At 44.0% G+C, this 12,794-nt stretch overlaps 1 protein-coding gene across 3 annotated transcripts in view; it reads right to left on the reverse strand.

Moving 5' to 3' along the window:
- Positions 1-12,794, reverse strand: part of smoc1 (SPARC related modular calcium binding 1) — a 248,867-nt gene that overhangs the window by 182,423 nt on the left and 53,650 nt on the right. For all 3 annotated transcript variants that reach the window (XM_072265877.1, XM_072265866.1, XM_072265857.1), the window contains exons 4-5: positions 7,311-7,410; positions 5,345-5,392 (exon numbers count right to left, since the gene is read on the reverse strand). In XM_072265877.1, coding sequence (XP_072121978.1) covers positions 5,345-5,392; positions 7,311-7,410 — 148 coding nt within the window. The remainder of the gene's footprint in view (positions 1-5,344; positions 5,393-7,310; positions 7,411-12,794) is intronic.

A 12,794-nucleotide genomic window follows, 5' to 3' on the forward strand; every position in this document is an offset into this window, starting at 1 on the left:
AGGAGGGAATATTTACCCATATCAAACTGGCTCATCTGTGGAGATAACTCCAGTCAGCATCAGTCTGAGGCAGGAGAGCTGCCGGAAGTGTGGGGAGAAGAGTGCACGGTAGGAGGAAACAGTCCATGCAGATCACTATCTGTCACAAAATACCCATTATCTGCTGATTTACTATCGGTATATTACTAGGAGCATGGCTGGAGCTGGAGTCTAGAAATGGGCCAGGTGTAACCATATAACCATATAACAATTACTGCACAGAAACAGGCCATCTCGGCCCTTCTAGTCCGTGTTGAACTCTTACTCTCACCTAGTCCCACCGACCTGCACTCAGCCCATAACCCTCCATTCCTTTCCTGTCCATATAGCTATCCAATTTAACTTTAAATGACAACATCGATCCTGCCTCAACCACTTCTGCTGGAAGCTCGTTCCACACAGCTACCACTCTCTGAGTAAAGAAGTTCCCCCTCATGTTACCCCTAAACTTTTGCCCTTTAACTCTCAACTCATGACCTCTTGTTTGAATCTCCCCCACTCTCAATGGAAAAAGCCTGTCCACGTCAACTCTATCTATCCCCCTCATAATTTTAAATACGGCGCGGCTGCTCCGAAATGATAGCGTATTTGTAAGTAGGTACCGTGCACAATCCTGATTTGATGGAGACAGACGTGAGAAGCACGGAGGAACACCTGGAGAAACTCCTGAAATGTCTGCTTCGCTGCCGTTGCTACTGTGCGATCGAGAATCTCCGGAGGGGAAGGCAACAAATCCTCGGCTTTGCCTATAGCCTGTTGCCGGGGCTGGGGTCAAAGCGCTCGTATAAAGGGAGAAAGAGGCAGGAGCTCCCAAGGTCGGGAACATGGGCTGGTCTGTAGACGGAATGCTTCTTCCGAGCTGGTACTTACATAGAAGCTTTTATACCCCTGGAGGGGGTTTCCGCTGTAGGTCATGGCAACCTTGGTGAAATTGCCAGCACCACTTAAAGATTAAAGATTAGCTTTATTTGTCACATGTACATCGAAACATACAGAGAATCTCTTGCATCTACCACCCACACAGTTCGAGGATGTGTTGGGGGCAGCTTGCAAGTATTGCCACACTTCTGCCACCAACATAGCATGCCCACAAATTGCTAACCTTCACTAATCCAAGCATCTTTGGAACGTGGAAGGAAACAGGAGCACCTGGACAAAACCCATGCGGTCACAACGAGAAGCTATAATTCCTTTTCAGAAAATGGAGGGAATCGAACGCTGATCCCTGCCACTGGAAAACATTACATTCGCCATTATGCCACCATGTCCACACTTTTGTTTTACCCACAGAATTCCACTCCTTTTTTCCCTCCCAGATAACAAAGACCGGGTGTTACTGCCATTGCGCGATCAGCAGAGAAGGAGGGCAACAAGATTTAGCCGTCAGGTCCCCCACATCCATGACCTCGACGCACATCACAACCAGGCCGTAATGAATAGAGTCCAATGGGGCATATTGCATTCATGTTCATACCAGATGAGCAGCCCACCTCTGAGGTGGCCTTGTCTTCACAAGCTGAACAAATTAATTGCTCCGTCTCAGCAAGACCGAGGAGCTGATTATTGACTTCAGGAGGAGGAAATGAGAGTCCTCATCAGAAGACCAGAGATGGAGAGGGCCAGCAGCTTTAAACTCCTCAGAGTCTTCATTTCGGACGGCCTGTCCTGGGCCCAGACCGTAAATGCAATTACAAAGAAAGAATGGAAGAGATTCTGCTTCCTTAGGAGCTTGCGAAGATTCAGCACGACATCTAAGACTTTGACAAACTTCTGTAGACATGCAGTGGACAGCATATTGACTGGCTGCATCACAGCCTGGTATGGAAACGACAATGCCCTGGTATGGACAATCCTACAAAAAGTAGTGGATACGACCCAGTCCATCACGGCTAAAGCCCTCCCCATCATTGAGCACACCTACATGGAACATTGTCACAGGAAAGCTGCATCCATCATCAGGGACCCCCACCACCCAGATCATGCTCTCTTCTCACTGCTGCCATCAGGAAGGAGGTACAGGAGCCTCAGGAATCACACCACCAGGTTCAGGAACAGTTATCACCCCTCAACCAACAAACTCTTCAACCAAAGGGAATAACTTCACTCAACTTCATTTGCTGCATCACTGAAAAGTTCCCCCAATCTATGGACTCACTTTCAATGACTCTTCATCTCATGTTCTTGATATTTTTTGCTTATTTATTATTATTTCATCCTTTTTGTATTTGCACAATTTGTTGTCTTTTGTACAATGGTTGAACGCCCAAGTTGGTGCAGTCTTTCATTGATTCTATTATGGTTATTATTCTATTATGGATTTATTGACTATGGTCACAAGAAAGTGAATCTCAGAGTTGTATATGGTGACATACATGTACTTAGGTAATAAATTTACTTTGTACTTTGAATTGTCTGACACTTCCTTACTTTCCCTGCCCTGTGTCTCGCTCTCCTGTATTTTGTCTGCGCTGCAGCAGCAGCATGTGGAAATTATTAACAACCTTTACAAAACCCGGCCGAGAACTGGAGACAGGAACAACATCTGGGGTCCTTGATAATTTTCTTCATTTTGACCACAAAACAAGCTGTTGTCCGGTTCTTTTCCAGCTTTCATCTTTACAAGATGAGAATCAACAACATAGCATTTAAACGTCGGCCAAGACAATGCCCAAAGGGACCAGCTGTGGTATAAGTGCGCTTTAAATGTGGTGAATACAAATTTAGTTTCAAAAGATTTTGAACATATCCTTTGGTGGGGTTGGGGAATAGCAGGATTAAGGGAAAGGAGAAAGCAGCAGGCCAAAGGGGCATTCAGCTAAGTTACCTTGTTCTGTGCAATAAGATTATTAAGAGGCCAATTTTGATCACAAGCAGAGACTAAATTGTCCAATAATAATAAGCTATAGACGGCAGGTGTCAAAACCAGTGGGGCTGCAATTATTCAATTCAACCTCAATGAATCAAGATAGTTATAGAAAGGCAGAACTTTAGGGTAGTGAGGCAAATGTTAAATCAAGCTTGGAAAAATAATAAATGACTGTAAGTTGATTCAGATGTGGATGAGCCATCAATTCCTTCATTGTGCCTCAATGCAGGGAATTGTGCAACAGAATATGGAAAAAGAAACAGGATCTTCCGCCCATCTTCTCTGTGCAAGCAAACAGAAAAAAGGTCATGTTTGTGTATTTCGACAATCTGTGGCAAATCCTTTTCTTGGAGAGGGTAGCACCGTTATTTTCCATTGCTTTCCTTGCCTGCAGTCTACCTGCCATCAACATATAGCCAGTCAGGGAAATTAAATGGTCTGAGCAATGTACTGCTATTGTCAATCACTTTACCTTAAACGCTGCATGGCAGAACAAAACTGGGTCCTCCACAGCTTCTCATGTTAGCTGCTACTGTACGCGTTAACAACGTACCGAAAGAGTTTAACAACTGAAGGAAATAGAATTGGCCAGTGATGGTTTCAACGGAAGCAGGATACGTGGATACATTTATGGAGGGAACTATGCCTGTTCATTTCCTACTCAATGTTGCTGATACAAGAGAGTGGTGGATTCACCCTGCCACTGACAGGGAAAGACAACCTCTGCTCTTAAGTTTTGACTCTCCAGTTGGCTCGGTTCTCTCATTCAGGTTGACCTTTTTGGACATGCCAAAGTACGATATTCAACTCAGCACACCTACACCAGCACTACTGAACAAAATTGGTAACTGGTTCATGCAAGAAGAGAGTTGACAATCCGTACAAATGGTCTGCGTTCTCTTCAAAATGTCTGATCCCACCTGCAACAGTTAGCTCTACTGTCCCTTAATACAGTATCATCGGGAGCTATTGGAACTCGATGAATTCCACCGAACCAGTCACCTGCTTACATCTGAGAGCAGTTACTACAATCCAGCTGTCGGATCTGATTGTCTGGGATAAGCACTAACAGTTTTTTTAATTCTCCTCTCTCTCACCCTCAAAGCACTTCCCCACGCCGAGGGACAAATTTACAACCTGCACCAAGGTAGATGACCATCCAGCTCAGCAAGAGTTTTATTTTATTTATATTCCCAACATTTCTCAAAGGACTTCACCTGTGTTCTGTCAGATGGCAAACACCAAACATTTCTGGTCACATGGTGCTTCTGACCATAGTAAAAGGAACCAATTCCCTGGCAATTATTAAAACTATGCTAATATAGAAACAGGCACTTTCACAGTATGTACACTCACACTCACATTCACATGATTCATTTCAAACTCATTTCACCACACACTGTGCTGTACAGGCAATCCCCGGGTTACGAACAAGTTCCGTTCCTGAGTCCGCCTTTGTCAGATTTGTACGTAAGTTGGAAAAGGTACATCTGGTATTATTTAGCGTGAGTCAAACATTTGTCTTAGTATATAGTACATATTTTACCTTTCTATGCATATAAAACACTTAAGAAACATATGTATTTCAATACTTAAATCAGTGTGTTGCTTAGTAATAATTGTAGCTTTCATTGGGACAGGGCCTTTCATATGCTCCATTATTCTCACTTTATCCTTTATCCTTTAAAATTGTTCCGATCGTTGACCGACTGTAGCTTAACGCTTTTCCGATGACCGATGGCGTTTCACCTCTTTCCGATGGCTTTATTATTTCCACTTTATTTTCAATTGTGATCATTTTCCATCAACGGAACAGAAACACTGCGGATTCAGCAGCAACCACGGGCGGCGGGTCCTGACCTGAGCTCCCCCGGGTCCTAAAGTCCACCCGCACTGAGACAGGTTAAATGGGATAAGTGGGGGCGGTGCTGACTGGAAAAGGTGGGGGGGGGGCGCGGTCAGGGTGAATCTTGCTAAGAAAAATTTAAGCCAAATACAAAGTTACGCACTCAACGCAGTATTAACGGCAACGACTTAAAATGGCGGGCAGCGCCGTGATCTGACTTAAAATGGCGGACGACATTCTCCTTCCTCTGTTCGTAAGTATGAGTTGTTCGTAACTTGGGGACTGCCTGTATTCCATGCAGTAATAACCCAATAATCCAAATTACAGTCCAGATACGAATGAATTGGCTACCCAGAGGCCTCTCTGCCAGGTACTGAAGTCAGGCCACACACATACATCAAAATCATACAACCAACAGTTACGTTCCACTAAGAGAGCCACCATACAGGGAAGGAACACCAGTCTGCTGCCACTGTGTGCTAAGAGCAGCAAAACTCCTCCTTCTTGCACAACAGTCTAAAGAGCGCCTGAGCATGCATTGTAAGTGGACAGGAGAAGGAAACACTGAAACAAATCAAAGAAGTTCAACTCACCTTTTCTGCCTGAACTGCTGGGGCCTGAGGGCTTGTCAGTTACTGAACCTTTGAAATTGAAAAAAAAGATCAACTTCATATGCGGAGGCAGCAAAACAGAGGAAGAATAAACCGAAGACATCATAATCCTCACCCACATGCAAACTAAACTCAAGGGAGAGAATTAGTACTCGATAAAAAAAACCTGTGTTTAAAAATCAATAGAGGATCTAATATATTTCAAAACCTTTCAATGCTCACTTTGAGAAGTCCTAGGGATGTTCCTTAGGATCCTTAATAACATTGTCAGAACTGATCTGGGGGTGAGTAACACTTCTACATCACATTTCCTCCCCTTCTTCACAAGGGATATTAATATAACCATTAAACCTTAAAAAAGTGAATATTGCCATTAAGATGAGTGAAGAGGTCCCTGTATCACGGTCTCACAATGCAATTGCCACATCTTGTTTATTCTTTTTAAAAAGCTCTGTTAAATACTATATGTAGAAAAGCCAAATATGTCTTCAATAAACTGAAGCAGGAAGGAAGTCAACAGCTTGCCAAAGACATTCAATCCATAGTCAAACACTTCCAGCACTGACTGTTATCAGCAGCTCTGCTAAATACCTTTTCCCACTATTTCAAGATGTGTGTTTTTTTTCTGGTTCATAAGCTTTTTTGTTTTATTCATTTGCTAACAGGTAGCGATATCTGTTCAGCTCATCATCCCTGCAATGGATAAAGGAATAACCATGCTTCATCCCACAAGACCACTTTTCTCTGCAAAACTGTAAATTCCTCATTCCACAATTACTCTTAAAGTGTCTGAAATACGCTCTATAAGTACAATGAATGAAATGTCTCCCCTCACTTCCTCCAGCAGATCCTCTGCCAATGACCTTGGACCAGTAACCTTTACATAATTTCAGCAGTGCTGTGGTCAGTTCACTGGTACACCCAGGTGGAGTCTGGTCTTACTTGTGGGACAGTACGGGAGCATGGCGCTGGCAAAACGCCATTTCAGCACTAGCTGCCTAGGTTCAATTCCGCTGCTGTCTGTAAGGAGTTTGCACGGTCTTCTCCGTAATTTCATGGGTTTCCTGCACGTGATCTGGCTTTCTGCCACATTTCACAGACATACAGGCTAGTAAATTAATTGGTCACATGAGTGTAATTGAGTGGTGTGGGCTCATTGGGCCTGTTAGCGTGCTGAATCTCCAAATAAATAAATACTTACTCATTAATCAGAAGGAATCGATTTCTTCTATCCTCTTGATCTATACCTCTCAGTGCATATCTTACACCTATCAGCCCTCCAAGGAAACTCACCTAACTTTTCCAACATCTCCAGGAGGACCAGATGGCATTCGAGCGAAAAATGAGACCTCGGCTTTCAGGAACCAAGTTAAGAAATATTTCTACACACAATCGGTGGCTGAAATTTGGAACAGCTGCTAATTCTAAAGCTGGAATTGTTAAGATTTTGCTAACCTAAGGTGTTGAGGCTTAAGTATGAAGGGTGATGGGGCAAAGAGAGTAAACGAAAATCATTTTGTATATTGTGGGACAAACCTTATAGCTATAAACACCAGTTATTAACAGTATGAGTGGAAATACTCAATCCTGAGCATTATACCTTATACGCTGCATGGCAGCACAAAACTGGTTCCTCCAGAGTATCTCATGACAGCTGCTGCCGTGCTGTGTACGGTAAAAACCCACTGAAAGAGTTTAACGACTGAAGAAATTAGAATCAGCCAACAATGGTTCTCCACTCTTTAAAAGCAGGAACACTAGAACATCCATACAAGTGAAAGTTAAAATCATTACAGAGGAAAAGATAAATGCATAGATAAATTGAAATGGACTTTGCATCACTCCGAATGGGGCCTGTTCTGAGTTTACCAATGCAAACGTAAGCGTACACAGACATCCATCATTCCTTGAATAAGTGACGGTGAACTCTCCAGCAATTGCACAGTACCTGAACACACTGGTGTTTGATTTTTAACCGAAGATCCACTCACTGGTTTTCCATCGGGAGTAACACACCAACAATACCCTGTGAATGTGTGGCACTGCACCTGTTCAGACAAAAGGGTCACTTCAGTTACTGAGGCAACAGGTTTGCACGTTGACAGGTCTGGACAAATTTAACGGTGGGTGGGGGAGGGTTGTGGCGCAGGAAAGGGAACTTCAAAATGAAATCAGCTTGGCGCTACAGCTAACGTGTCCTCACGGTCAGTACCAAACTCCCTCTCTGTAGTCACCTGCAGCTCTACAATTCTCCTGTGAATTAAACAGCTCTTCAGCGCTACCACTGTGAACATCCCAATTTTCAGTCCTCTTCTTCACTGCTTTTAAGTTAAATTCGATGCCATTTACACCAATAACTCCATGCCTTTCTCTTGCAGACAAGGCTAGCACACGTTGTACACACATGGGGGCTGGCAAAGCTGCACAGCTGGTAAGGCTGCTGCCTCACAAAGCCAGGGACAGAGGTTCAACTCTGACCTCCTGTGCTCTCTGAGTGCACGTTGTACATTGTCCCCCGTGACCTAGTGGGCTGTCTGCAGGATAATTTGGCTCCTTCCCACGTCCAACGTCCCAAAGACGCTTTGGGAGGTGACTGTGGGCAGCTGTAAGTTCCTCCTTTTGTAGCTGAGTGCTCAGATCTTGGGGAAATGCTCAGGTGATGGGAATGTGGCAGGATTAAAATGGGACGAATGGAAATGGGTGGTCTACGGTCAAGGTTCCCGTTGCATGCTTGCACCTGGACATTCATGAGGCAGGGAGGGCAATCAACCACCAGTCCTTTTTAGTCAAGGGACATACATTGACATGAGCTGTTGAGTGAGGTACTGGAGGGTTGCAGTGCCAGAGATACCATAATCCCACCATAAGGACTCCACTTCAGGATGACGAGGGGAGAATGTTCTCACTGAACATGGCAGAATAAAATACATGGCTAGAGGTATTCTTAGACTGGAAGTTGGCAAGAAATCACCTTACTTTTGCTCCTCAATCTATTGCAAGTGTTCATCACAAAACACACTTCTCTCTCAATCCATTGTGTACAATCGAACACCTTTCATTGTGTACAGTAAAAGATGTTGACTCAAGTAGTGCTGCCAGGCTTAAAGGGAGGTTTAAGAGTGCTGCTGCTTGGAGTAGGCCTTGACCATCCAGTACTGGGAGGGGTTTATCCCGAGTACCATATCAGATGCATTGTCAGTACCATAGTCTCGAAGCACAGTCTCAAGACAGGGATTCTGGGAAGAGAAAACAGGATTTCAGGCAAATGGTCTTGTGAATATTAACAGAATCATAGAGTTATGCAGCACAGGCACTTCGGCTCAACTCACCCATGCCGACCAAGGTGAATGCCTAAGTTAGCCCCATCTGCCTGCATTTGGCCCACATCCAGTCACACCTTTGTTATCCACAAACCTGTCCAAAAAAGTATTTTTCTTCAAAACTGCAAATGCATCCACTTTTACCATTTCCTCTTGCACAAAGAGAAGATGGGATGAGAATCCCGCGGAATGTGGCACGAGCGCGAGAGAAGCAGATCAGAGGTTGGAGTGTGCCTCTAGGATCGACACTCCGTGAGAAGGGGAGTCAAAGTCCCATTGGGTCCCACCTCCATTTCAGATCCATTAAATCTCCATCTTCAACTAGTGTCCTTTGCTATACTGAACCTTCATTTCCACCACACAGCAGACTAAAACCTACCAGCATCCAGTAACAGACAATTAGAGAAACACACACAATACTGGATGGATTGAGCAGGTTAGGCAGTATCAATGGAGGGAACTGGACAGTCAACACTTCGGGTCAAGACCTTTCATGCAATGTATTCCAGCACGTGCAGCCTCGTGTTTCTGACAGATAGTTAGTGCATGCCAACAAACCAGAATAGACCCAATTGCAATACACCACAGTCATTTGAGAATTTCTGAACTCATGACCACTTTCCTTCAACAGAAACCAATTAACCATGGTTAACAAAAGTCAGAAACAGAATCAAACTATGCACACATGTGTGCATTGACACAATAATAGATGGAGGCTCATGAATCTGGAAGGTCTGGTAAAAACAACAAAAGGTAGAGCAAATCATAGAAACATAGAAAACCTACAGCACAGTACAGGCCCTTCGGCCCACAAAGCTGTGCCGAACATGTCCTTACCTTAGAGATACCTAGGCTTACCCATAGCCCTCTATTTTTCTAAGCTCCATGTAGCTATCCAAAAGTCTCTTAAAAGACCCTATCATTTCCACCTCTACCACCCGCTGCCGGCAGCCCATTCCACGCACTCACCGCTCTGCGTAAAAAAAACTTACCCCTGACGTCTCCTCTGTACCTACTTCCAAGCACCTAAAAACTATGCCCTCTCATGCTAGCCATTTCAGCCCTGGGAAAAAACTCAGGGTTGAAATGACTATCCACACAATCAATGCCTCTCATTATCTTGTACACATCTATCAGGTCACCTCTCATCCTCCGTTGCCCCAAGGAGAAAAGGCCGAGTTCACTCAACCTATTCTGATAAGGCATGCTCCCCATCCAGGCAACATCCTTGTAAATCTCCTCTGCACCCTTTCTATGGTTTCCACATCCTTCCTGTAGTGAGGCGACCAGAACTGAGCACAGTACTCCAAGTGGTGTCTGACCAGGGTCCTACATAGCTGCAACATTACCTCTCGGCTCTTAAAGTCAGTCCCACAATTGATGAAGGCCAATGCACCATATGCCTTCTTAACCACAGGGTCAACCTGCGTAGCAGCTTTGAGTGTCCTATGGACTCGGACCCCAAGATCTCTCTGATCCTCCACACTGCCAACAGTCTTGCCATTAATGCTGTATTTTGCCATCATATTTGACCTACCAAAATGTACCACCTCACACTTATCTGGGTTGAACTCCATCTGCCACTTCTCAGCCCAGTTTTGCATCTTATCGATGTCCCGCTGTAACCTCTGACAGCTCTTCACACTACCCACAGCACCCCCAACCTTTGTGTCATCAGCAAATTTACTAACCCATCCCTCCACTTCCTCATCCAGGTCATTTATAAAAATCACAAAGAGTAGGGGCCCTAGAACAGATCTCTGAGGCACACCACTGGTCACCAAATAATGACAAAAATATGAAAAATATGAAAAGAAAATTGCAAGAAATATTAAAATTGAATGCACTTGTCAACATATTTATTGTGAAGGGAAAAATGAGCTTACTGGAGAGAGCTACCGGTGATGCCATCTTGGTTCATAATAAGTGCTACAGAAATATTTGCTACAATAGTGCTTTGAGGTAGTTTTCACTGTACAAAAAGATGACACAAGACCAGCTCTACAAATACATTTGAAAGTCAGAAGGAAGAATTTGAGAATTCAGGCAAATTTTGAAGAAAATGTTAATGAAGAAAATAATAGATCTAGGTCCTATTTGCTCCAAGAGGACCACAACCTTGTCGTGGGTTAGAGGCTTGCGTGCCTCAGTGACCCAGAGAGTTTTGCTGGCTGCAGACAGGGCTTTATGCTTTGGATCTCAGTAGGGTCACCTATGTCGAACAGGTCAAAAGGTAGAGGACAGACTAAGAGTGGTCCATGTTGGGAATGGCAAGGGTGGAGTGCCGCAAGAGGGGTGTAGTACAGGTGGCAGAGGAGTGCCAGTGGTTGGGGGGTGTAGCGCGGGTGCAGACACCCCCAGCCCTGAGACACTAGTCAAAGGTCATTTGATTCCAAACAACTGGTATATTGATCATTACAGAATGTCTCTCTGGTTCTTCCCACTCCCTCCCCTCTCCATTTCCCTTTTCCTTCCCTGATTCCCCTCTCCTTGCCTTCTTCCCACTCTCAGTCCACAATAGAGACCCATATCAAAATAAGGTTCATCCTCTCTCACACGTCATGAAATTTGATTTTTTTTTGCAGTAGCAATACAACACAATACATAAAATTACTGCAATTCTGTGCAAAAGTCTTAGGCACTCGAACTATATATATGCATGCCTAAGAGTCTCCATCAGGGACTTGCATGTCTGACAGCAGTAAAAACTGAGAGGAAGCTATTGACACGATGAAGGAAGCCCTGAAGGCTGCTAGAGATGGAGAACCTTCATCGTGGCCCTAAACATCAGCAGCATAACAGACAGTACGTGTAAGTAAGGTCTTGTTTGAGCTATTCTATGTAATAACTTGGGAAATTGCTGATGTTTTAGACATAATATTCCAAAGTTGTCTAGAATCAGAAATAGTACCACTTAAACTGGCAAACTGAAGTCATCCTGGGGATCCTTATAATACATAATTGCAGGCCTTAAAGTTCAATATTAAGAAAAGGTACTTAAATCTGTAATGAAAACTATTCAGCTCTTAGAGATGTATTATTTTACCAATGAGCTAGCATGAATTTGCAATGGGTAAGTCCCGTTAGTCAATTTTTGAAGTGGGCACAAGCAATATCAATACAGAACTTACACAAACAAGAGAAAATCTGCAGATGCTGGAAATCCAAGCAACACACAAAATGCTGGAGGAACTCAGCAGGCCAGGCACCAACTGTGAAAAAGAGTACAGTTGACATTTCAGGCCGACACCCTTTGGTGGGACCCTTCATGTAATCGAGAAGTTTCTATGGATGTTGTTTATTTAGAAAGCCAAGTGATATCCGGCCAGGTTCCATGTAAGAGATTGTGAAAATCATAAGTCCTTAGAATTAACATTGTGACTTTGATCGAGAAAAAAAACATTGACTAGAAATGATTTCTATGGCAGAATTCACAAGGTTTTATGAGGAAGGTGTAGTAGTTTATTATTGTCACGTGGACCCAAGTACAGTAAAAAACTTTTCATGACATCAGTGTAAAACAATAACAGAGTGCAGAATAAAGTGTTACAGTTACAGAGTAAGTGCAGCGCAGGTAGACAGTAGGTGCAAGGTCAAAGCAAGGTACATTGCGAGGTTAAGGATACATGTCATTGTACTAGGGAGCGAGTCAATGGTCTCATAACAGTGGGATAGAAGCTGTCCTTGAGCCTGGTGGTACATGCTCCCTGGCTTTTGTGTCTTCTGCCTGATGAGTGAGATGAGAAGGGGGGGAAGTCCAGTGTGAGTGGAGTCTTTGATTACGTTGGCTGCTTTGCTGAGGCAATGAGAAGTACAGACAAGGTCCATTTTTCTAAGATGTAGTGATCTATGCCCAGAACACTGTGCAGTTTCCTGTGGTTAAGGGCTCAACAGTTGCCTCATCAAGCCATAATGCATCTGGATAAGATGGCTTCTATGGTGAATCAATGGGCCTAAGCGGAACATGCCAAATTCCTTTAGCCTCCCGAGGAGGTAGAGGCACTGGAGAGCCTTCGTGGCCATGGCAACTACATGACTGAACCCGGACAGGCTACTACAGCACTGCCCCAATCAATAACTCCCTCTTTAGTTTTGCTGACATTGAGGGAAAG

Source organism: Mobula birostris, chromosome 1, assembly GCF_030028105.1.
Source record: "Mobula birostris isolate sMobBir1 chromosome 1, sMobBir1.hap1, whole genome shotgun sequence".
Lineage (NCBI taxonomy): Eukaryota > Metazoa > Chordata > Chondrichthyes > Myliobatiformes > Myliobatidae > Mobula > Mobula birostris.